The following is a 24,393-nucleotide window of genomic DNA, read 5'->3' on the forward strand; positions in this document are numbered from 1 at the left end:
TCCTGACTGACTGCGTGTATTGGTTCCTGACTTCCCTGAACAGTTGCATATCGCGGGGGCTCTTCGATGCTATTGCAGTTCGCCACAGGATGTTTTTGTGCTGGTCGAGGGCAGTCAGGTCTGGAGTGAACCAAGGGCTATATCTGTTCTTGGTTCTGCATTTTTTGAACGGAGCGTGCTTGTCTAATATGGTGAGGAAGTAACATTTAAAGAATGACCAGGCATCCTCAACTGACGGGATGAGGTCAATATCCTTCCAGGGTACCCGGGCCAGGTCGATTAGAAAGGCCTGCTCGCAGAAGTGTTTTAGGGAGCGTTTGACAGTGATGAGGGGTGGTCGTTTGACCGCGGACCCGTGGCGGATACAGGCAATGAGGCAGTGATCGCTGAGATCTTGATTGAAGACAGCAGAGGTGTATTTGGAGGGCAGGTTGGTCAGGATAATGTCTATTAGGGTGCCCATGTTTACGGATTTAGGGTTGTACCTGGTGGGTTCCTTGATGATTTGTGTGAGATTGAGGGCATCAAGCTTGGATTGTAGGACTGCCGGGGTGTTAAGCATATCCCAGTTTAGGTCACCTAACAGAACAAACTCTGAAGCTAGATGGGGAGCGATCAATTCACAGATGGTGTCCAGGGCACAGCTGGGAGCTGAGGGGGGTCGGTAGCAGGCGGCAACAGTGAGAGACTTATTTCTGGAGAGATTAATTTTTAAAATTAGAAGTTCGAACTGTTTGGGCATAGACCTGGAAAGTATGACAGAACTTTGCAGGCTATCTCTGCAGTAGATTGCAACTCCTCCCCCTTTGGCAGTTCTATCTTGACGGAAAGTGTTATAGTTGGGTATGGAAATCTCAGAATTTTTGGTGGCCTTCCTAAGCCAGGATTCGGACACGGCAAGGACATCAGGGTTGGCAGAGTGTGCTAAAGCGGTGAGTAAGGCAAACTTAGGGAGGAGGCTTCTGATGTTGACATGCGTGAGGCCAAGGCTTTTTCGATCACAGAAGTCAACAAATGAGGGTGACTGGGGACATGCAGGGCCTGGGTTTACCTCCACATCACCCGAGGAACAGAGGAGTAGTAGGATGAGGGTGCGGCTAAAGGCTATCAAAACTGGTCGCCTAGAGCGTTGGGGACAAAGAATAAAAGGAGCAGATTTATGGGCGTGGTAGAATAGATTCTGGGCATAATGTGCAGACAGGGGTATGGTGGGGCGTGGGTACAGCGGAGGCAAGCCCAGGCACTGGGTGATGATAAGAGAGGTTGTATCTCTGGACATGCTGGTCTCAATGGGTGAGGTCACCGCATGTGTGGGGGGTGGGACCAAGGAGGTATCAGAGGTACGGAGAGTGGAACTACAGGGTCCATTGCAAACCAAAACAATGATAGCTAGCCTGAACAACAGTATGCAAGGCATATTGATATTTGAGAGAGACATACAATAAGGCATAAAGTGATTGCAGGTCTTGATTGGGAGAGCTAGCTAAAACAACAGGTAAGATAACAGCAGCAATAACAGGGTGCTAGTCTAACACAGCAACAACAGGTAAAAATGGCGACGACTAGGCAGAGAGGGTCGGATTAACTACACACAGATCCTGAGTTAAAGCACAGAGCCGACAGATAAAACACAAATAAACAGAATGGAGTACCGTGAATTAATGGACAGTCAAGCATGCATCAGCTATGTAGCCAAGTGATCATAGTGTCCAGGGGGGTGGTCTGCTCAGACGGAGGGGGTCTGCTCAGACGTGGTCGTGTCGACAGAGAATCCAAGCCAGATGGCGATGGCGAAAGAGAGGTTGTGAATTGTAGAATTGTGTTTGCTAACTGGTGCTAGCTTCGTGGCAGTGGCGCTAGCTGCGCTAGCCGCAAGCTAGCTGTGAGGATCAGAAGCAGTGGCTCAGGGATTACGGCAGGAATCCGGCGTTGTTGTCGAGAGACAGTCCGATGCTGGTAAATTGGTGAGTAATATCCAGGCTAATAACAGGGCTGGTGTCTGTGCAGAAGGTAAAAGCTACTAGCAGCGGCAAAAAAATGGCTAAATTAGCTTGTAGCTGGTATTGTAGCCCAAGAATTCGCTGGTAGACCTCTTCAGCTAGCCGGCAGATGGGCCTAGCTCGAGGCTAGCTCAAGGCTAACTGGTGCTTGCTTCGGGACAGAGGTGTTAGCCAGTAGTAGCCACTCGGTTGCAGCTAGCTAGCTGTGATGATACGGTGTAATTGTCCAGAGCTTGCGTCAGGAATCCGGTGATGTGGTAGAGAAAAAGCAGTCCTATATGCTCTGGGTTGATATCGCGCTTGCAGACTGGCAGGTATTGGCCCGGTATTGAAGCTGGCTGTGTCCGAGTTGAGGGTGAAGACCGCAGCAGTGGCTAACTGACTACTAGCTAGTAGCTAGTTATCTGGCTAGCTTCTGATTGGGGTTACGGTTCTAAAGTATAAAAAAATAGCAGGTCCGTACCACATTGGGTGAGGCGGAATGTAGGAATGTATATTCAGTTCCTAGATGGAAAGCGAAATTAAAATATATACGAAATGTATACGAAAAATACGAAGACTATTTACACGGGACAGGACAAACAAAGACACGTCCGACTGCTACGCCATCTTGGATTCAAATGGGTAGATGGGTTGCACCTGGTAGGTTTCTTGATCATTTGTGTGAGATTGAGGGCATCTAGCTTAGATTGTAGGACGTCAGAACTAGGAAAATAGACCAATATTCTTTCTCCCACACCATCACATGCAGACCAAGTGGATCTAACAGGCAATTATCATATAGAGCATCTGGGGCAATAAAAGGGAGAACATTAACGTCTTAGTTTGTGGTCATCGTATAGGATGATAGGGTTTTGGCAGTATGCTGCACCAATGTATAGCTTCCCCCCCACATCCAAACTCTATTGAGTTAACTATGCCATTCCGTCATTGACATTTCATAAGCAAAATCCAACTCCTCGCTATAAACACTAAAAAACAAATAATAACAAAAGTAAACTACCTTTGGAAGCATCAGATAGTCATGTGTGTGCGTGCGTGTCTAATATGACAGCCAGCGCCGCTGCCAGCCATCTGAGTAGCCACCTGAATGACCGGTGACAGTCATGTAATGTGGCGACGTTACACGGAAATGTGACAAATGTCACAGCTGGTCCAGAAAGGATGAGGGATGTCAGAGCTACTGGGGGCTGAAGCCTCCCCCACCGTCCCCCCCTACCAGACCACCACAAGAGTCGACATGCTAGAGAAGGAGGGGGGAGGAGGAGGGGGAGAAAAGGGACTGGCATTTGTGATTTATGTCTCCACGCCACAGAGGATTTGAGCCACTGATAACCTAATACAACTCAGGGCTTAGCTGCTCGATTGAATTAGGGCGTTTCAAAGGGCTCTTTTTTGCTGCCATAACTCTTTTGTTCTTAAGTTTGAAAAAATGATATCAGAACTGCAGAACTGTTTACGCTCCAGCATATGTTTACACTCCTGTTTAGACAAATATTAATTTAAAAAGGGAAATTTAACAACAGATAACATCACACTGCCTATTGCTGAATGCTGACTGCTCCAACTTATCTTCAACTAGAAATACAGGATACATGCACTCAGCTCAGTTCCAGTCATCTGAAGCTAACAGCTTGGCATCAAACATTGCCACAAGGCAATTTACTAAAGCAGAACCAATTGCAACCTCTGTTGTTGACACAATACAGCCACTATCAATAAGATACTTGTATGATTCACAGATGGGAGAGGAAATCTGGTTAGGACTCAATGGAACCTGATTGAGAAGCATGATTCCACCTGGGGGCTATATTCCTCTCAAACGAGTGAAAAGACTGTATAGATGGAGCTTTCCCACAATCTAGACGTTAATGAAACTTTATTACGACATCTCCTAATAGACCAAGGTTGTTGACCTGAGAATCAGCATGTGGCTCTATCGGCCTCAACAAGGACGTGGCAACGCCAGCCCTGAATGCCTACTTAAGAGCCAGGGAAGATAGCTGCTAGCTAATCAAATGGATGTTTTCCATGAGCACCCATTGTTTTCAATCAGCCACAAGCAATAGAAGCTACAGTCGAGCAACGCTAAGTGGAGGAGAGTACTTCTCATAAGTAAAGCGAAATCATGTTTGTCTTCTTGCAACTGAATTAATTTGTCAGCTTTGCTTTTAGCCTTATTAAAGCACTCTCAAACTGAATGTTCCGAGGTTAAAGCATGTTGCTTGATTAGGAAAGACTGAAAAAAGAGACAAATATTAATGGCTAGAGAAGACCTGTAGAGAAACAATTTAGAGAAAAGCACACAAAGCGTTCAAGAACCTATTCTGCTGTTCAGATTATAGATAATTAGTACATGTGGTGACACTGGGTACAAAAGAAAACATATTTAGACCTCAATTCTCCGCAACATCGCCCAAACATGCATTTCCCCAGTCATAGATGACTTGCTTTAAAGGGAGAGAGGATTTAGGAAAGAGTGCAGCACATGCTACTTCAACCAGCACGCTCCCTGTGGCGTGGGGATCCGTTCCAGCATCTCCCTTCTTTGCACTCCAATGTGTTCAGCCATCATTCTCGCGTGTCTCTCCGTCTTTCCCCCAGTCAGACATCTGTGTTGTTCAAAGCACAGCTCACACTTTTTCATGTTAACCTATTTATTAGGTCTCGTTAAAGATTCAGACCACATAAAGCAGGCTTCTGTAGATCTCTGGGCTGCTGCACATGTGGGGTGGCTTTTCACACGCCAGCCGGGAAAAGCCCGCTCTTTTGGCACATGGAGAAGTGGTTTAGTGCGTCATTGATCATATACTTTGCATGGGAACACTTCCAGACGCAACGACAGTGACACGGATACCCTGCAACACGGGTCAGTGTCACAGCGAGAAAAACATCAGAGCTGCATTATAAAAATGGGAGAAAAGAGAACAGCACTTGATACTTCTCCTTGAGATAAGAAGAGGTACATCACACCGCTGTGTGCAGTGTTCCCCTCCTACACTTGTGAGTGGGATATAGGTTATGCAGCAGGCAGGGCTATTCAGACCTCACAGGAGTCATGTTTTCCCACACACAGGAAGGACAGCCACACTACAGTCACACTGTAAATCATATTGATCATCAGCGGAGGGATGATACGCTCATGATAATATAATTATACTGAAGATCTGTACTTTCATGGCATGTCACGCTGATGATCCCTTCAGAAAAAACAGGATTTTCCTGCTATGAACAATGCATTCTACATTTGTGAGGATGTTTTACCAATGCAGTTGAAAGTTAGCGACAAAAGAATGTTACACTGACAGTCTGCCACAGTATCAGCTTTATGTTTTTTCTCTTTATCCCTGAAGTGAGAGTCAAGGTCGCAAGTCGTTTCTCTGACAAATGGCATGTGGGTCCTCAAAATGTTACCAGGGAGCTGCTGCACAAACTTCTTCTCTATTAGTTTTTTTAAAAAGCACTTTCTATTCTCATTCCAAGGTTCTAGAAACCCGAGTGACACAAAACATATTGCGTAACGCCGAGCCAAGAGGAACGCGGCATGAACAGGCAAGCACTTTGGACAGCAGAGCAGCAGGCTACTCACTTGAGGCTGAGTCTTAAAAATAATAATAATAATAAATAAATGACCCCGTTTCATTTCATTTGAGCTTACTGGGCCTGAACAGGTGCTTCTCTACTTCGAATGTAATATCACCTAACGTCAGGCCAGAAACCCAAGCGCAATGCTTCACCATCCTCCTAGTCTCACAGGAATACCTGCTGTACTCTACCTTTTCTGTACGATCCCCTATTTTATTCCCTTTTTTAGCCGATCATCCCTTTCTATGAAAGAATGTCTCTTTTCAACTCTTTCAGTTCTCTGTGCATTCAAGTGTGACTAAGTCTCACCTTCTCCCCAGAGAGCCCTTATAGCACACGGAGGACATCGGCTGGAGGGTGGCTGGCCCACATTCAGGCACTCTTCATATTCAACAGATATTCAAGATTAACACTTGAGGATACGCTTGACAAAATCCAATTTCCTTTCTCTGCTCTCTTTCCCTCTGAAATAGATTTATGACTCTGAATTTAAGGAAGAGGGAGTAGTGGTTAAGTTGTGTGGAGGAATGGGCCCGTTGTTGGTCCACTAGAGGCATAAAAGGCTGAGGCACACACACACACACACTTACAGTAGTTTTGTTTGCAAGAAACAGCCTTTGGTAAATTGTGGTTTGCTATGCTAGGGAAGGACAGGAGAAAAATGACATAACTACAAAAAGTAACGCTTGACATAAAAACAACAATGTGAATCCAGTGGGCATGACCTTTTGATTTGGGTGTGTGACTTATAGACAGTAGGGAAAACAAAACGAGGCAGGCCCAGGAGCCAGCTGTACATAAACAAAGCAGGGAAGTTTGATGTGACGAGGATGACTTGATTGCGGTCGGAAGCGACGTGGCCTCAGATAGCCTTTGTGTGGTGAGCGTGTACAGAGAACGCGGCACGTCAAACCCAACAGCTCGGAGACGGTCAATAGAACTTGCAGGCAGGCAGGGTGGAGTCTGTCACCCTGACGGGGCTTTCCACCTCCCATAGCAGGAGAGAGGGGAGAGAGGGAAGGAGTCTTTACACGGACTTCACAGCAGCCTGACCTGACTAGGAGGTCCCTAACAGAACACGACACCACAGCTTTGTATTGACAGTACAATGTCACAATCACAAACCCCTTGCCAGTACAGTTTTCTCAAGCTGCAACATGAGGAAATATTAACCCTGCCTGGTTATATTGTAGCTGTCATGCACGACATAGCACAGATGCGAGAGCAGAGTCAACATTCCCAGACTGTTTGAGAGTGGCGAGCTAGCGGAGACTTGCCCAGCCCCAGTCAAAAGGGAATGTCACCAAGTTGTAAACACTTCCCGTCAGGAAGGGAGCACTTCCTTAATCCTGGAGCAACCCTCTTGTTCCTTATTTTCCACCAAACAAAAGCAGACAGTCAGTGGCCTGGTTGCTTTACCTTTGGTCCAATCACTGCACCAAGCAATTTATATGGTGCTGAACTAGATTAGGCCTACACCTAGAGACAGAGTAATAAAACAATGTTACATGTCAAACAGTAGTAACTATAGGATATTACGGATGGGAAAACAGCAGGGCAAACTCTCTAACCTTACCCCTAACAAGATCTGTGTCCTACGAAGCCCAGGAGAGACATCAGTGCCCATCCAGTCTATAATGAGAGGTTTGGCTAGACCCCACTGGCAGATACACACACACACACTCCAGCCTCAGCACCTGTCTGTGAGCACAGTTCATAGGTCAGCTCCACTGTGAAGGGCACAGACCTTAAAGTGCTCCACTCTACCTCCCGGATAGTAAATAGAGAAACAGTGCAGCTTAACTTCCCTCTACACTACATCTAAAACACCATGGGATAATGTCTATGCTCTACACACAGAAAACCCAGCATAGGTCAAATATGGCCAACTACATGGGAAGATCAGCAGTGTTTGGTGTACTCAGAGTTGAGGTTAAGGGCCGTCCTACTGTTAGCCACCAGTGGGGCAGTTAAAGATATCAGTGCTTCACACAGGCTTTCTGTACGTGCCCTAGATGGAATGAAACCTCAGGGCTCAATTTGGTTCCTTTAAAATCAGTGTCTGACGTTGTGCTCACCAACCAGGGCTTCCCTTACAGGCTCTACTACACTGCGTCATTAAACAAAACAGTGCCATGTGTCCACAGACAACTCTCCTGACTACAGTGGCCAATAACTGCCTGCATACAGGGCCAGGCATTATGTGACCTGTTGGGTTCACATGAACCATGCAGGTTATACAGCTGAAAACCTAGAGAAATACACAGTGGAACAGCTACAGTAACCCTCTTTAGGAAAACAAGAGAAGGGGAATGTCTTAATGCAGGGAGCCTAGTGGTTAGAGCGTTGGGCCAGTAACCAAAATGTTGTTAAATATTTTGCTCTGCCCCTGAACAAGGCAGTTAACCCACTATTCCCTGGCAGGCCGTCATTGTAAATAAGAATTTGTTCTTAACTGACTTTCCTAGTTAAATAAAAAAAATAAAAAAATCATTAAAACTTTGCCATTGTATTAAATTGGTTAACATGTCATCCCATCTCAACAAGATGTTTTATTGTGACTTACAACAGATAGGTGCAGTGAAATGTGTTGTTTTACAGGGTTAGCCATAGAAGTACTGGAACAAATGAGGGTTAAGTTCCTGGCTCAAGGGAACGTCGACAGATTTTTCACCTTGTGAGCTTGGCTATTCGAACCAGCGACTTCTTGGTTGCTGGCCCAACGCTCTAACCGCTAAAAGCAGGTGAAGACTCCTCTTAACCCATTGTAAACCTCTAGTCATACACCATATGCTACTCAGTATTTTGAGAATTAGGTATGCTATGCATCATTCAGCTTTCAAAAACAGTCAATTCATGTCGTTATAAAGTTGTATAAACCTCTACAAACAGTCCACATCAGTATCAATGCATAATCTCTTTCCTAACCAGATCAACATTTCACAACTGAGTTTGTCCTCATGTGATTCCTCCATGTGATCCTGTCGTGTAGTCATCTTCCCATGCGGAATGACATCATCCTGGTGGGTTGAGGCGGGGTGTAATTAAAGTTAGCTGTGTTGGCCCAGCACCAGCAGAGCTCTAGGTTCCTTCCTCTTAAAGAACTCTTCCAGGATTCCTGCCTGGGTCATAGGAATTTAGAAAGCATATCCTAACTAACTGATTCCCTGTGCAACTGTTAAGGACAGAATATGATACACCCATAAAACACCACAGAAGGGTATTGTTGTTCGGAGAGAAAAAAAACATGGCTGCCTAGTCCACCTGGAAATGCATGATCTGTTGCTGGAATACAATAGTGGCAGTTGCCAAGGCAGCTGGGATACCTTGAAGAGTTCAACAAATGGATGGCCCTTTTGGACACTTCAGAAAACAATAACATGATGGATAACTACCCAACAGTCCTCTAACTGGACTACAAGGAGATGCTGCGCCAAAGCAATCATCTTAGACCAGGCTCAGCTGTAATTATGGGCCAGCGTATCCATAGCAACCAACAACTCGTTTAAAAAAAATCTATTATCATAATGTGGAAAGTATTCATTTTCTTGTGAAACATACCCAGTAAACATAACAATAAATGTTTTATTGATAATCTTTTTTATTTTTTTTTATTTTTTTACCCCCTTTTCTCCCCAATTTTCGTGGTATCCAATCGCTAGTAATTACTATCTTGTCTCATCGCTACAACTCCCGTACGGGCTCGGGAGAGACGAAGGTCGAAAGCCATGCGTCCTCCGAAGCACAACCCAACCAAGCCGCACTGCTTCTTAACACAGCGCGCCTCCAACCCGGAAGCCAGCCGCACCAATGTGTCGGAGGAAACACCGTGCACCTGGCCCCCTTGGTTAGCGCGCACTGCGCCTGGCCCGCCACAGGAGTCGCTGGAGCGCGATGAGACAAGGATATCCCTACCGGCCAAACCCTCCCTAACCCGGACGACGCTAGGCCAATTGTGCGTCGCCCCACGGACGACGTGAATTATTGATCATCTTTAATGAAAAATCTAAATGTTGTCCCCCACTACGGACCTAACTAGCTTTCAAGTCCACATCGTATCGCTATCTAGGCTCTCTGGTCATCATGAACTCATACTTAAAAAAAAAAATTATAGTTATTTGTGTTCTTAAAACTCTGTCGAGCGTTAAAAGTAAAGGGTCGGCATGTTTTAACTTCTACTGTACTATGTGCCCTCTAGTCTGTTTGACTGGACCATATTCCATGTGTACCAGAAATATCCCTTTAAGAATAAAAGAGAACATTTAACCTCACATGGGTATTACATCTGGAAATTACTTTCACAGAGAAGACAATTAAGCAGCAATACAACCCCTTTCAGGTTTGACACTTAGAAAGCAATTCCTTTCAGACTTCTTCCTTGGCGATACAGTGTAAGTAAACAGGCGTGTGTTTGTGTGGAGGTGGGAGTGGGAGGAGAAGTGCACTTCCTGTAATGCTCTGACATTCAGCTAAAGCCAGCTATCAGAACCTGTCAGCTTCCATCTGATAGTAAAACAGGTATGAGACTGCTCATACGTCTAGAGACACCCACGCATCACATGATGGATTCTGGTACCCGTCCAGGAGGTCAGATGCCCAGATAGTGTTTACGTCTGACATTTCTCCTATCACTACAAGGACAGAGAGGAGCAGAGTATAAAACAGAACAAAGAGCTAACAGCATTCCCTGAAGAGAGGAATGCCAGAGTCAAGGCTTTAAAGCAAGGCTTTGAGATAGTGAGGGAATGAAGATGAGGAAAGTTCAGAACACCAAGCACTGCTAATCTACAGGCCAGTCAAACAGCCTTGATTTACCCACATACACACACAGCTGCTGGAGGGAAAACACACAAATTCAATCAGACCATCAAACATCAAACCAGATTAGAACAGATAGCGAAAGACAAAGGGATGCGCGGTAAAGCCGCAGCATGTTTATTCCATGGGAAATTAAAGAGCGTTGGTTCAAACCCCCACGCGCTGTTGAGACGCTACTCGTAAGCTAATTACACACAACTGTCCCTTCAAGGACTCGGCTAAAGAACACCTGATTGGCTCACAGCGCCTGCTCCGATTCCATTATCTGAGATGTGATCTGGGCTGGGGAGAGTTGGGGAGGTTCAGGCAGCTGAGATGTGATCTGGGGAGCGTTGGGGAGGTTCAGGAAGCTGAGATGTGATCTGGGCTGGGGAGAGTTGGGGAGGTTCAGGAAGCTGAGATGTGATCTGGGCTGGGGAGCGTTGGGGAGGTTCAGGAAGCTGAGATGTGATCTGGGCTGGGGAGCGTTGGGGAGGTTCAGGAAGCTGAGATGTGATCTGGGCTGGGGAGCGTTGGGGAGGTTCAGGAAGCTGAGATGTGATCTGGGCTGGGGAGAGTTGGGGAGGTTCAGGCAGCTGAGATGTGATCTGGGCTGGGGAGAGTTGGGGAGGCTCAGGCAGCTGAGATGTGATCTGGGCTGGGGAGAGTTGGTGAGGCTCAGGCAGCTGAGATGTGATCTGGGCTGGGGAGAGTTGGGGAGGTTCAGGCAGCTGAGATGTGATCTGGGCTGGGGAGCGTTGGGGAGGTTCAGGCAGCTGAGATGTGATCTGGGCTGGGGAGAGTTGGGGAGGTTCAGGAAGCTGAGATGTGATCTGGGCTGGGGAGAGTTGGGGAGGTTCAGGCAGCTGAGATGTGATCTGGGCTGGGGAGAGTTGGGGAGGTTCAGGAAGCTGAGATGTGATCTGGGCTGGGGAGCGTTGGGGAGGTTCAGGAAGCTGAGATGTGATCTGGGCTGGGGAGCGTTGGGGAGGCTCAGGCAGCTGAGATGTGATCTGGGCTGGGGAGAGTTGGGGAGGCTCAGGCAGCTGAGATGTGATCTGGGCTGGGGAGCATTGGGGAGGCTCAGGCAGCTGAGATGTGATCTGGGCTGGGGAGCATTGGGGAGGCTCAGGCAGCTGAGATGTGATCTGGGCTGGGGAGCATTGGGGAGGCTCAGGCAGCTGATGCCCACTTGTAGCAGTCATCATTCCAACACGCTCAAATATACATGTAGAGAAACGCCATGCGTATGCAGGGCAAGACAAAGCATAGAAATGAAAGAATGAGTAAAAATGGGATTTTGAGATGAACAACCGAGATTGGCAATTGAGACAGGAATAGGTCTCAAGGACAGGAATAAAAAATGTAAACGACAAAACAAATAAGCCATGGTCTCCCTGGCCACTAATGCATCACTTGACTTTATGAACCGCTGAGTCAAAGGCTGTTGAAAAGTACATGGAAGTAAAAGGAAATAACCACGCAATAAATCTGTCAAATCAAATGTCTCAGCTGGCTGTGGGACAGCTGCCTTTATTGTGTTTATGATCCTATACTGCATGAATCTACACATAGTGTACGGAAACTGGCTTATGGACTCAGAGGCCCCATTCACTCAACAGCTTCAGTGGGCCATGGTGGGAACTATAACGTGGCTAAAACACTGCTGCATAGGGTCTCAAGGCCAGAGCAACCCTGGTGTCTAGGACAGTTTATGAATTCATAAAGCCACACAGCAATATATTTAGCAACATGATTTTACAAGGGAGACTGTTATGCACTATTATTTTTGTTTACACATTTCATAAGCTGTGCCTGGCATCACTTTCATGTGTCCTTGAGAAGTAAGTTAGTGCAGAGTCGAGTAGAGCAGACCATGCCAGGGGGAAGAGCGATGATGAGAGCATTTAATTAGCTGGATAATAACAGATCATCTCCCTCTACCATGAAGGTCTTGTCGTTATAAAACAGGAAAACACGTAAAAAAATAAACAATCACGCTGGTGCTCTTACCTGTGGCTGGCTCCTACGTGCTCATCATCATAAAAGAAAGTCCATAGTAGAGCGCATCGGAATGGACATAATGGGGCAGGCCTAAGTCTCATGTAATCACCATACATTGATGAACTAAGGCTTTCACCCCCCCCCCCCCCCACACACATACACACAATTTGAACTGAATGAAAAAACTTTGGAGGGTTGAGATTAGACAAAACACTAGACGGTATAGACTCTGCTATTGGCAGCACAAGCATTAGATAAGCAGTTATATAATTAGCATCCACTAGTCAAGTAATTAAAACATCAATGGTGCTGGGTCTGTAACAAGATAGTGGTGTGGTCCTCTCTTCCTAGCTCTCGCTCCTCCTATAGTCAGCATTCAACACTTCACTCCAGCCAGTACAATTGAATAGCCTTTTAAGTTCCTGTATAGTGTCCATAAAGTGATTGTGAGGTCTACTATAGATCATGTTCAGTGGAAGAAATGTAATTAAGATCAGAATCCTAGCATTCTGTGATATGTTGTAGGCCTAAACTAAGAATAATACATGCCTTGATGCCACTACGTTACAAACTGTGAAATATCTTAATAAATAACAGCTCATGTCAGAACAAGGCTGTTTGGAAATGCAGCATTATCATAAGATGAACTGCCTGACACTCAAGGCCTGTCTACACCACCCCTCTGTATCTGAACAGAGAACACATACCGTTTACCATTTTACCAGCTGAAAATCATATGTTCTCACAGTAAGGGTGCAGCAAGGATTTTACACATCTGGGTTGTTTGTAGGGGGCAATTCCACGCTAACAGAGTGATGCGGAGACTCCAATTTTTCACTTTGAAATGTATATCAAACAAAAACCTTTGGTTGCAAAGTTACACAAACCATACAACTCTATGACTACTTTGAACAATTAACAGAACATTTTACAAAAACACATTTACTTGAAGAACAGTGCAGTTAAAGTCTGGTAACAGTGACGCTTTGCTTTGTAATTCCGTTACCAAAAGATGAAGAACAGTCATATCATCAGCTGCAATTTGACAAGGGCAGAGGTTGGTGCTATTATTATAGAAAATACTCACCATCAAAACTGACACAATTATGTTGACCGTCTTCAAAAAACTTGTGTAGTACATACAGCGTAATACCTGATAAGCCTAGTTGCTTCTACAGGTAGTTCTACTGGAAAAGGAATAGGCTATTCCACATGTCGTTTCATAACCATCACACTTGGGGTCTCTCACTCTCACTACACCAACGTCAGGGTCTAGACAATAGATCCTTCTGGAACAGTACATGACAACATTACCTTGGCCTGTCTGTCGGAAAAGCCAGCATGTGTAAGGTTGAAAGCCTGTGTTGCCTAGTGAATAAACTCTCATGGGGACTGTCTGCTCTCTTTATTACTTAGCCCCCCCCCCCCCTCACATTTCACCACAGTACTAAACAACAATCCAGTCTTCTGAATCAGAATACCTCTAACTCACATGGATGTGATACAATTTCAGCATATCATCATGTTCATGTTTGACAGTGCAACATTTTTAAACCATGTTACAGAACAATCTGCCTGGCTGCCAGCTCCTCCAACATGTGCCCAGTACAAAAAGGGGGGAGACAGAAGCAACAGTATTTTCCTGCTTGAGAATGCCACCCCTAATTTACAACCAAGATCAAAATAAACTCCAATTAACAGGAGACAGCAGTAATCCGTTTAATTAGCCAACAGCAGTCAGTTGCTATGAGGAAACAGTCTTCAGTTTCCTGTTATTTTAATTTGGTCAGCTCTGGAACATTATTTATCATAAAATACAAAAAACCCTGCATTGTTGAATGTGATGACAACTGCATACGAGAAACTACTTTCAGAAATTAAAAGACCATTTGTGAGTACACAAATCACTGTACAATTATTATATTGAGGTTTTTCAAGCTTGCCAATTGCCATGTTCCTTTGCTGTACGACACTGCTTACTGGGAAATTTTATGACCACTAGTTGAACTGAAACAAAAAAGCTCCTATGGAACAGCAGGCAGGCACCATAAACACTGAACAGACCACACCTTACAACAGGAAGTGTGGAGAGAGGAAGTAACCTGTTTAAGGGACTAAGGAATTTCATAACAGAATTGTAAATGTGCAGCACTACTTTGCATACTTGCATAAGGTTTTGGCTGTGCTCTAACTAAACTACTATGATATTGTCTGACTTAGTAAGCTTGAGTAAACAAACACCTGGCAACAGGTGATTAGTTAGTGCTTCAGAACAGTGAGTAGCAGACTGAGTTATGCAGCATGGGTGTTGGCAATGTTGAGAAATACTTCTGCACTTTTTCTCTCACACACAAACTTGTGCTTTTCCTGGGTCCTCCTCCCCTGCCTGCACTGGAGGGAGAGGCATGTACATTCATAAACAGAATCACACTCTTACTTAACCTCACTGGCATTGAATGTCTCAGGTTTCTTCCAATTAACCAGTGTGTTCCTAAAAAGCAGTAGGCTTCAAGGCACGTGGTGTACACTGACTGACTGCATTAGAATTCTTCCCATCTGTCTCTGGTCCACACATTATTTCTGTTGATGACAGGGACAAGAGAAGACTAGGGTAGAGATGACAGAGTTGTAAAAGTGTAGATTTTGCTTGGTGAGCAGAGTTGAATGAACCTGGTCTGGATTATTTGAAAACGTGCACTTGGGCACCTTCACACAGGCCCAGTTCAAAGGTGAGCGAGAACAGTGAAATATACACTGTGTACTTCTGCCGGTTTCAACGATCCATTCCCTGTTTGAATAAGTCCCCACATGATGGAACATGTACATCTGATCTGTACACACTTCCTGGAAGCTGAAAATTAATTTATTTCAATTTACGGATTTCCTTACACGACCTGTAACTCAGTAAAATCTTTGAAATTGTTGAATGTTTCGTTCATATTTTTGTTCAGTGTACTTGATGTAGGCTCTTTTGTTTAGAGTAAATAAAATAAATGGTTATAGCCAATTTGTACATCCATTTTAATGGCACTGGAATGTTTAGTTAAAGGGATTTTATGCCATTGGAATGTTTTTTCATACTGGAAGCAGAGACATTGTAAATAAGAATGTGTTCTTAATTGACTTGCCTAGTAAAATAAAAATGGGATCCACGTGGTCATCTGACTGGGGAAGATGATGATTAAGGGCTTCTTTGCCAACATCCAGAACGATCCCTTCACAGAAAGGTTAGAGTTTAAAATATTGTAATAAACTTCATACTTGAAGACAGCATGCATCTTCCTTTCACCTACCTACATGCAGGCTACTACACTTCTTCGTCCAATGTAATCAAATGCTCAGTAAAGATGTTCATGTATTGTGCAGCTGCTGTCTGTCCGACTGACCCAGCCATTGATAAACACCTGAAAGAACTACACAGAACAAAAATACATCTAAAAGTGTTGGTCCCATGTTTCATGAGCTGAAATAAAGGATCCCAAAAATTCTGAATACGAACAAAACAGATTTTGTACACAAATGTACTTTATATCCCTTAGTGAGTACTTCTCCTTTGCCAAGACAATCCATCCACCTGACAGGTGTGACTTGTCAAGAACCTGATTAAACGGCATGATCATTACACAGGTGCGACTTGTGCTGTGGACAATAGAAGGGCACTCTAAAATGTGTAGTTTTGTCACAACCCAATGCCACAGATGTCTCAAGTTGAGGGAGCGTGTAATTGGCATTCTGACTGCAGCAATGTCCACCAGAGCGGTTGCCAGAGAATTTAAATGTTCCTTTCTTTACCATAAGCCGCATCCAATGTTATTTTAGAGAATCTGGTATGTCCAACCAGTCTCACAACTGAACACCGCATCGTGTGGGTGAGCGGATTGCTAATGTCAACGTTGTGAACAGAATGCCCTATGGTGGTCGCTGGGGTTATGGTATGGGCAGGCATAAGCGACGGACAACGAACACAATTGCATTTTATCAATGGCAATTTGAATGCACCGAGATACCATGAGGAGATCCTGAGGCCCGTTGTTGTGCCATTCATCCACCCACCATCACCTCATGTTTCAGCATGATGCACAACCCCATGTCACAAAGAGCTGTACACATTTCCTGGAAGTGGAAAATACTCATACATGTCACCCATTGAGCACGTTTGGGATGCTCTGGATTGACGTGTATGACAGTGTTTGTGTTCCAGTTCCCGCCAATATCCAGCAACTTCACACAGCCATTGAAGAGTGGGACAACAATCAACAGCCTGATCAACTGGAAGGAAATGTGTTGCGCTGCAAATGGTGGTCACACCAGATACTTACTGGTTTTGTGATCCATGCCCCTGTTTTTAAAAATATATCTGTATTCCCAGTCATGTGAAATCCATAGATTAGGGACAAATTAATGAACTCAGTAAAATCTTTCATTGTTGCATGTCGCACTTATATTTTCGTTCAGTGTAGTCCTGCCGGTTTCAATTACCCATTCCCTGTTTGAGTAAGTCCTCACATGACGGAACATGATCTGATCCACTACTTTCAATGGTAACCAACGCGTTTGAATAGTGAGCATGTAAATGCCCACATCACATAACTATTGAACCATCTCTTTAAATTGAACCTAGGTGGATAGATTGTAATTTAGACTTGTTCAAAGTTGTGTAGGCTATGATGGAACATAGGCTACAATTTTACTGGTGTTGGATATTGGAGAGGTAGGCTAAAGGCAAAAAAAATGTTAAAAAACGTACCTTTTCTTTATTCTCATTTTCAGGAGGCGGTGACGTGGGAGATTTAACGTTCCCAACAGCAACAGCTTGGGCAACGATACCGCTGCCCGGAGCAGAGTTGCCTTTCTCGATTGTTTCCACCTTTATAAGCCGGTGCTTTGGTGACACATACTTTATGTCCGGCGACCCCCCACAGCCCAGACCCGTTCCAAACGAAATATTTCCTCCCGTGTACGGATCTTCGAAGTCCAGTTCCTTTTGTAATTTGTAAGCAGCAAGAATGTCCGGCTGTGCGGGGCTTGGATGTTGGTAGCCAGGCGTACCAGTCACAGCGGCGTGACAATGTCTGTAGTCCGGTTTCGGGGGCGCCGGAGGTGGTGCTTTGGTAGTTTTGAATCCTAGGTGTTCCCTGAACCATCTGGCCATGCTGCCAGTGCATTGCTCACAAGTCTATTTAAATATTTCGTTGCACCTTTCCTAACAATAACCTCCTACTCTTTTCCTGAGCGTTGTATTTCTATAGGTCACCTCGACTGGCTTCTGAAATACTTCTACAGCTCCTACTCTGTCGGTGGATACTGCGCTGACCAAGAGAACAGACACATGCACTTTCTGAGCTCCCGCAACTCTGACACTTCGCTCTGACAGCAGAGCGCTCTTGGCTGTGGCGAGTCCTCTCCGCGACGCAACATGGGAGAGCGCTTTTGCAAGCGCGGGATACGTTTCCCTGTCCTCGTACCTGAGAACATTCACTGCCACCTACCGGACTGATGTTAATTTAGCCTACTAAATGCTTGGTTTTACTTGTAATATCCGTGAGGTCGTGACATTGTCCTTGTTTGTTTCTTAATATGCTGCAGCTGCTGTAGTAGATAACTTAGCCAAAAGCCCGAGCCACTAACATGTGGGATTACAAATGTTTAAAAACGCGTGCAAAACTGCTATTTAGTGGTAGATCTTGGTTGGGTGTTTTGCCCATTTAAAAGCAGAGAAGAAAAATCCATACAGGTAGACCTGATTACTGTAGCATATAATTGTTCCAAGGTGCAAACAGTGAGCATACCAAGAACTCCATACCAGTGCATTCCTACTTCCTGGTCACCTGTGTGCCTAGACGTGTGAAAAGTGAGTGACCCATCATACAGTGCCAACTAGTGTACAAATGAAGTGCAATACAATGACAAACTGTAGACTACAACCACAAGGCCAAAAATTTTCCTTCAATGATTAATGTGGATGAGAATCATGTGAAGTACAGGGAGGCTGCCTTCAGTACCATGGGAATTCCTTGTCCCTCTTCATCCCCATTGGATCAAGTGCCCATGTGCATGCAAGACCAAGGATTGTTCAAGTACAGTACAGTTGGACTGAAGGGTAAAATGCCCTACTCATGCAAACTGCCTTCATCTCCAGATGGCCATTGAAGCCTGATCTGATTGCATTGCAAATTACCAGTGAGGAGAAAGAGGTTAGTGCAAGCACTACAGTCTCGCCACAAATCCATCCACTACAGCAAAGTTTATCTAGACTAGAGCATTGCGCTATGCTCCCAAACAGAGGGGAAATTCTGTAATTAATATAATCTGTAAGAACCAGTATTTAATGAAAACTGAAACTCCTAAACTATCACACTGTTTGGAAATTGCATTGTGTGTACTCGTCTGGAACTGCATCGCTAAAGGATCACTGCCACTATCTCACTTTCCAACTAAGGTGGAGGAATTGAGGAGCAGACTGAAGTATAGGGGCAATTCAGCATTACTTGGAGGACAATGGAATGAATGGAATTGCATCACCACAAAACAGGCAGAGAGATCGCTTTCTAAGGTCTGCTGCCCCATCAGAGGGACCTTGAGATCATGTGGTAAACTAATTGACTTTACAATCAGAGAGCAGACAAGTCTCATTTCCTTTAGATGGCGACGCATCACAGCAACAGCCCACATTAGCAGAAGCAGTGTTTTTTTTATGAAGCAATATTTAATAACTCCACACCCCCAGGCAAGGACCACAATGTGCAGCTAGGAGTTTAACCCTGAAAAGGCCCCTGGGAGAGGCAGCAGCGCTATGCACTGAAGATAGATTTTTGTATTTTCCCATTTGCTGAAATCTTTCCATACACTTTGAAGGCGGGTGGAGTAATTCCTTTTATCCCATCCGTTTCACTTTGATCACTTATTTTTAGTTAAACACCCCCCATGCATGGGTCTGCTGTGGATGCCAATGTGGTGCTTACCATGACATCACATACATGAATCTTGCTTTTTAAAATCAAGACAAGCCATTGAAAACTAAAGATTTATTTAAAAATGGTTTATAAAGTGCTAAAAACACAGGGTAAATCAAGCGTGTCAACAGTGAGAGTTGGCCAGTTTGTTAATGTAGGCGTACGCCCTGGTAGATGCCAGCTCTGGGAGACAGCTGACCCTGAGTAGCTTGACGTTTTCATACTTCTGCTTGATTGACTGGAGGAGAAAAAAGGGGTTTCAGTTAAACATTGCCGTGTGGCCCTACAGTACGTCGCTGGGCTAGAAGTCATCTAAAGGCTGGGCTCACCAACTGTTTCATGCTGCCATCACTCAAGCACGCCAGCATCTTGGCAATGCATTGCATCACAGGTAGCAGAGAGACCTCTGTGTAGCCTGTGTAGTGCTGTAGGGCTGGGGTCTATGGAGCAAACGTTAAGTATCAATTCAGTGACAACAGAACAGTGTTGAAGTTGACACATATCACTCCGTAACTGTACCTTTATCAGGAATCCTAACCCAAAGAAATCTAATGATTATGGGTTAGAAGTGTCTAGTTTCATACACTTCACATAAGTCAAAATAGTCATTGCTCATAACTGACCCATTCATAACCAGCAGAATCATGAAGGATCCTGGATGATAAAGCAAGAGCTGCTGCAGCGGTCAGGGATGGTGGATAGTGAACTGAGGCATAGTCCAGAAGGGTCAGCTCCAGCAGGTATTTAGCCAGCCCATAACCAACAGGCTGAAGCTGGAAGATAAATGTACTGGCATGAAATATCATTTGTTTCCATGTGGCTCTGAACCAATGGTCACTTAAATAGCTGGTCAGCAAGTACAATTAAGGAATAAACAAAAAGGTTGTCAGCACAGGAAGTAGGAATGCACAGCATGAAGCAAATTGGGTGAGTTCGCTTCAGGAGAGCTAAACAATGTGTATTAGATTTTCAAATTCAAAAACTCACCTTCCCAACCTTGGCGGCTCTCCTTAGAAAGTGAACTGGTGGTGGTCGTCCCAGTTCATAGTTCAAGGCTTTCAGAATGGTAATTTCCATCAAGCGTATCTCAGCACAGGAGTAGATGAAGTCTGCTGTATGGGCAAAGTCCTTCACCACAGGAGGAGCGATTTCCTCGTACTTGGAAGCGATGAGCATCGCAGTGACACCAACCAGTTGCAGAGACTTCTTTGGCACGGGATAGTCCTGAGCAAAAGAGAAAACAATGGATAAAAAAATTAATACATAAAGTCAAACAAATGTATCCGACCATCACAGGAAAAACAAGCCATACCTGGAGAAAGCGGTCGATGATCCCAACAGTCATGTAGAGGGTCTCCTGGTGCAGTCTGAACTGCTTCTGGACCTGTACCAGCCAGTCAACTAGAATACTCCGCATGCTCCCAGTCACATCACAACCCTCCAGATAACATGGTTTTATAGCCATGGCAACCTGCCACACATTAAGAGAGGGGTCTGTGGCAAGACACAGGAGCTTGACTAATAATGGTTAATGTAGTGAAAAAGGGAAACCGGTGTTGCCTCTGACAACCCAAATAAAATCACATGAAATTGATTTAGGCTCAGAACAAACGAGAGATAGTTGAAATTAGTCCAAAACCTCCAGGTTCCTTAGATGAGCGTAAATGTCCTTCACATAGTCACTGCACAGCGAGGCGTCGCCAAAGTCTGCAGAGTCCACATCTGGGATGTTGAGCAGGTCATGCGAGAAGGCCTGTGGCACATTGAGCCCCTCGTCCCGAGTAGCCTCTTGGCTCGGAGGCTCCTCAGGGGCAGCTGGAATGGGCTTGGCCTAATGAACAACAAGATATAGAGAAGTGGATGGAATTCTCTGTGAAGCTGAACTACAGACAACAAGTGCACAACATCCATGAAGAGATGACAACTCAGATTTTAGCATATTGGATTAACATGAGACATTTACATAGAGTAGTGATGCATATCTGACTACAGCCAAGCCCGGCTTCAACCTTCTCCTTAAAATCTCACCTGTCTGACCAGATCACAGTTGCCAGCCCCAGTGTTCTCCTTTGAAATAACATGGACTCTTTCAGTGGCGCTCTGCTTATGTTGAGCTGGTTTGATGTGAACAGCCGCCTGTTTCTCAGGAAAATAAACCGCAGATAATTATTCAAACATTGCACCAAAAACTGAACCACAACGTAATTAAAATGTATTAATTGAAAAAATATTTACATTTGTTTTAATCCCTTTGGCATTGTTCAGTTTGCTTGCTACATTTCCCAAAGGCACCCTGGACCTCAGGCCATATGAGGTGACAGGTTTTCCTGGTAAGGAAACATTCTCCTCTGACTTGGTCTGGACCTCAATTCAACATTTAAAAGCACATTTGTGAGTTTCAGTCCAACAGTAGCCCATCACTTGGTTTGTTATTAAGTATATTTACAAATATTAAAATAGCAATGTATATTTTGGGTTAAGATGTGGAAGACGAGGCATTCATAATATCCTTCAATACCCAATGGGCATAAATTAAGTGAAATGTCTACTGAACAAAAGGAAATATCCTAGCTCTTGAGAATCTAAGGCCATACACAAGGGATAGAAATATCCCAGTGTGCCTTCACAGTAGCCAAATAAGAATGGTTGATTGACTCAAGATGAGACTGCCACATGACAAATTACAACATTCTTGTACCCCAGTAAAACCAATGACAGTTCACTATTAGCCTAACCATAAATATCAAAGCATCAGTCATACCTTTACATTTGGAATTGCACATTTCTCCTGATTGGTAGGGTTGGTCACTTTCACAGGCAATTTGGACCTCAAGTTGTAAGGCATTGAGACAACAGGTTTTGCAGTAATAATGGTCTCTTCTGGCCTTGCTTTTCAGGTTAGGGCCACCTAAAACAGATCTATAGGATATTTATCCTTCTTCAGAACATAAAATACGCTGTACCCGCCCATCAACAAAGTTGATGGAAACTCATAGGCTAATCACTGACCTGGACTCAGGGGTAAACATAACGATATATAGTAAATCTGTCTCCATCCATTTAGTATGATATATTTCATTTGGTATGTATTAAAATTGTGGATGTCCATCTATTTCGTACAATGTTATGCATTTGCAACATGTGTGATGTCACAAATTCCAATTTGTAGAGCTTAACATTAGCTAGGTGGCTAACTAATGTTAGCTAGGCTGAGTTAGATTTAAGGTTAGTTAACATGCTAAGTAGTTGCAAAGTATCTAAATAGCAGTTGCAAAGTTGCCAATTAGCTAAAATGTTAACGTTGTCTGATGAGATTCGAACACGCAACCTTTGGGTTGCTAGACATTCCCACACACCCTCCTTACAATTGCATTAAGTAAGCTTGTCTTATGGAGCCATAACAAAATGTAACATAATAAATTTGAGTGTCCCGGATTTACGTTTACTATGGTACGTCAAGTCTATGGCAGCAAACACTAGTAGCAAACTTTGCACTGTCAGTAGCCTACTACAGCCAAATATGTGTATATATAAATCATTGACAGTAGCTTACCTGCGTTATTCTAGAAGCCACAAGGAACAATAACCCTCAAAAGAACAGAGAGCGCTGTGTTTCAACTTCACTGATATTCAATGACATTTACAGCTGCCATGTAGTGAGTTCACAGCAACAGCTGTGTTCAATGACATTGATTAGAAATGGTAGACTCATGCTGCGTTCGTGTACCCATGTGGGAATTTACCACATACGACTGGGAAAGATCCACTTGAACGGCCCTTCAACTGGTAATTACTAGTTGGAAACTCCTCTATAATCCTGATGCCGCGTTTAAGTACTAGTCGGAATGTTCAACTTGCTTACTGGTTGTAGTTATACACGTGCCGTGTTCAACCAGTCAGCAAGTCATAAACTGAGTTTTTCTAGTTCGGACTAGCACATGAACGTGGCATGAGCTCCCACTTCTCCCATATACTGACCTTAATTACCTATTAAGGAAATTACCGCGATAATATAATTTTTGGCAGTTAAATGCAAAAACAAAACATTATTTATAAAAGGCAATCTATTAAAAAATATATGTTAACACTCATTTATTTACAAGCATGATAGCTGTACTTTTAGTTTTCTGGTTTATGCAGCTGGTTGGCCATTAGCCAATTGGCGTTTCTCAATGAGTTCAAAGCACGCGAAGCACTTACGACTTCACAACTGGTAAATTCCCACCTCCCATTTCTTCCCGAATGCAGCATAAATCTATAATGAAAAAAACAATTATCTAGGGCTAGGCTACTTCAACTGCGTTTAGACAAGCAGGCCAATTCTGATCTTTATTCTACTAATTTGTCTTTTGACATCAGATATTTTTCAGAGCTGATCTGATTGGTCAAATTTGGCAAATGAGTGAAAAAAAGATCAGAATTGGGCTGCCTGTCTAAATGCAGCCTTCTAGCTTTACACACAGGACCAGATGACTGAACAGCACGTAGGACAACTTCCCGTTGCCCCTGACCTCTGGGCCCCCGGCCGCCGACCCATCATAATATAGTGGGCTAGTTTATGAAAATTAGATCATTAATATGATTCACAGTTTCATAGAGTATATTTGAGTATTTCAGAGATATTTTCAGAGACCCCCTATAAATCTTTAAAAACATGTTTTTGATTGCCCTATAATTTCTACCACTGTACTTTTGAAATAGTCATAGGTTCCCTGTAACACTTGAAATGTGTTATGAATGGGTTTGCATTTAGATGGTTTAAAAATGGATCAAAATTCAAATCAATGGTCTTGCAGTATTGATTCATTCTGACACACAGTTTATGCTTTTGTTCTTAAGCTCCTCTGTGAAGCCCCAGTGTTCACACAGATGTGAAGGTAAGTGGTTGGAGAAGTCAGAGGGAGAGGGAGATTACAGTACAGAGCCTGCTTTATGTTGATAGGCTTTATATCTCCTGCTACGAGAACACACAGGCATGCAGGCACACACACTCGCACACACACACACACACACTGAATATCAGACTGTTTTCCTACCTACAGTACCTTGGGTAT

General features: G+C 44.1%; 2 protein-coding genes across 11 annotated transcripts in view; both read right to left on the reverse strand.

The window, feature by feature from the left end:
* The window catches only part of LOC139563304 (SH2 domain-containing adapter protein F-like), a 116,539-nt gene extending 98,731 nt beyond the window's left edge, over window positions 1-17,808 (reverse strand). For 7 of the 8 annotated variants that reach the window (XM_071381892.1, XM_071381888.1, XM_071381887.1 and 4 more), the window contains exon 1: window positions 17,134-17,807. In XM_071381892.1, the coding sequence (XP_071237993.1) occupies window positions 17,134-17,538 (405 nt within the window). In that variant the 5' untranslated portion in view covers window positions 17,539-17,807. Of the gene's footprint in view, window positions 1-17,133 lie in introns of all 8 variants that reach the window. The other variant, XM_071381884.1, reaches the window with a different exon arrangement.
* Window positions 17,809-19,396: 1,588 nt separating this feature from the next.
* Window positions 19,397-23,299, reverse strand: LOC139563305 (G2/mitotic-specific cyclin-B1-like). Of its 3 annotated transcripts, none has more exons than XM_071381893.1 (10): window positions 22,893-23,299; window positions 22,101-22,247; window positions 21,575-21,703; window positions 21,368-21,475; window positions 20,979-21,170; window positions 20,652-20,810; window positions 20,327-20,563; window positions 19,963-20,112; window positions 19,669-19,779; window positions 19,397-19,577 (listed from the first exon to the last, which is right to left on the reverse strand). In XM_071381893.1, exons 2-10 carry the CDS (start codon window positions 22,182-22,184, stop codon window positions 19,464-19,466), a joined length of 1,284 nt encoding a protein of 427 aa, XP_071237994.1. In that variant the 5' UTR covers window positions 22,185-22,247; window positions 22,893-23,299; the 3' UTR covers window positions 19,397-19,463. The 3 variants fall into 3 exon arrangements, with proteins under 3 accessions (XP_071237994.1, XP_071237995.1, XP_071237996.1); XM_071381894.1 differs by having other exon boundaries at window positions 22,101-22,258; window positions 22,893-23,147; XM_071381895.1 differs by having other exon boundaries at window positions 21,575-21,666; window positions 22,893-23,144.
* Window positions 23,300-24,393: the final 1,094 nt, after the last annotated feature.

The sequence above is a fragment of the Salvelinus alpinus genome, chromosome 33 (genome assembly GCF_045679555.1).
Source record: "Salvelinus alpinus chromosome 33, SLU_Salpinus.1, whole genome shotgun sequence".
In the NCBI taxonomy this organism is placed as follows: domain Eukaryota; kingdom Metazoa; phylum Chordata; class Actinopteri; order Salmoniformes; family Salmonidae; genus Salvelinus; species Salvelinus alpinus.

Bases quoted from the DNA above. Each gene is read 5' to 3' on its own strand.
- LOC139563305 (XM_071381893.1), bottom strand. From the start codon at position 22,184: ATGCCTTACAACTTGAGGTCCAAATTGCCTGTGAAAGTGACCAACCCT. The intron at 21,476-21,574 runs GTAAATATTTTT...CCTGAGAAACAG, and splicing joins CCAAAGGGATTAAAACAAAT to GCGGCTGTTCACATCAAACC. The intron at 20,113-20,326 runs GTGAGTTTTTGA...TTTATCTTCCAG, and splicing joins GAGCCGCCAAGGTTGGGAAG to CTTCAGCCTGTTGGTTATGG.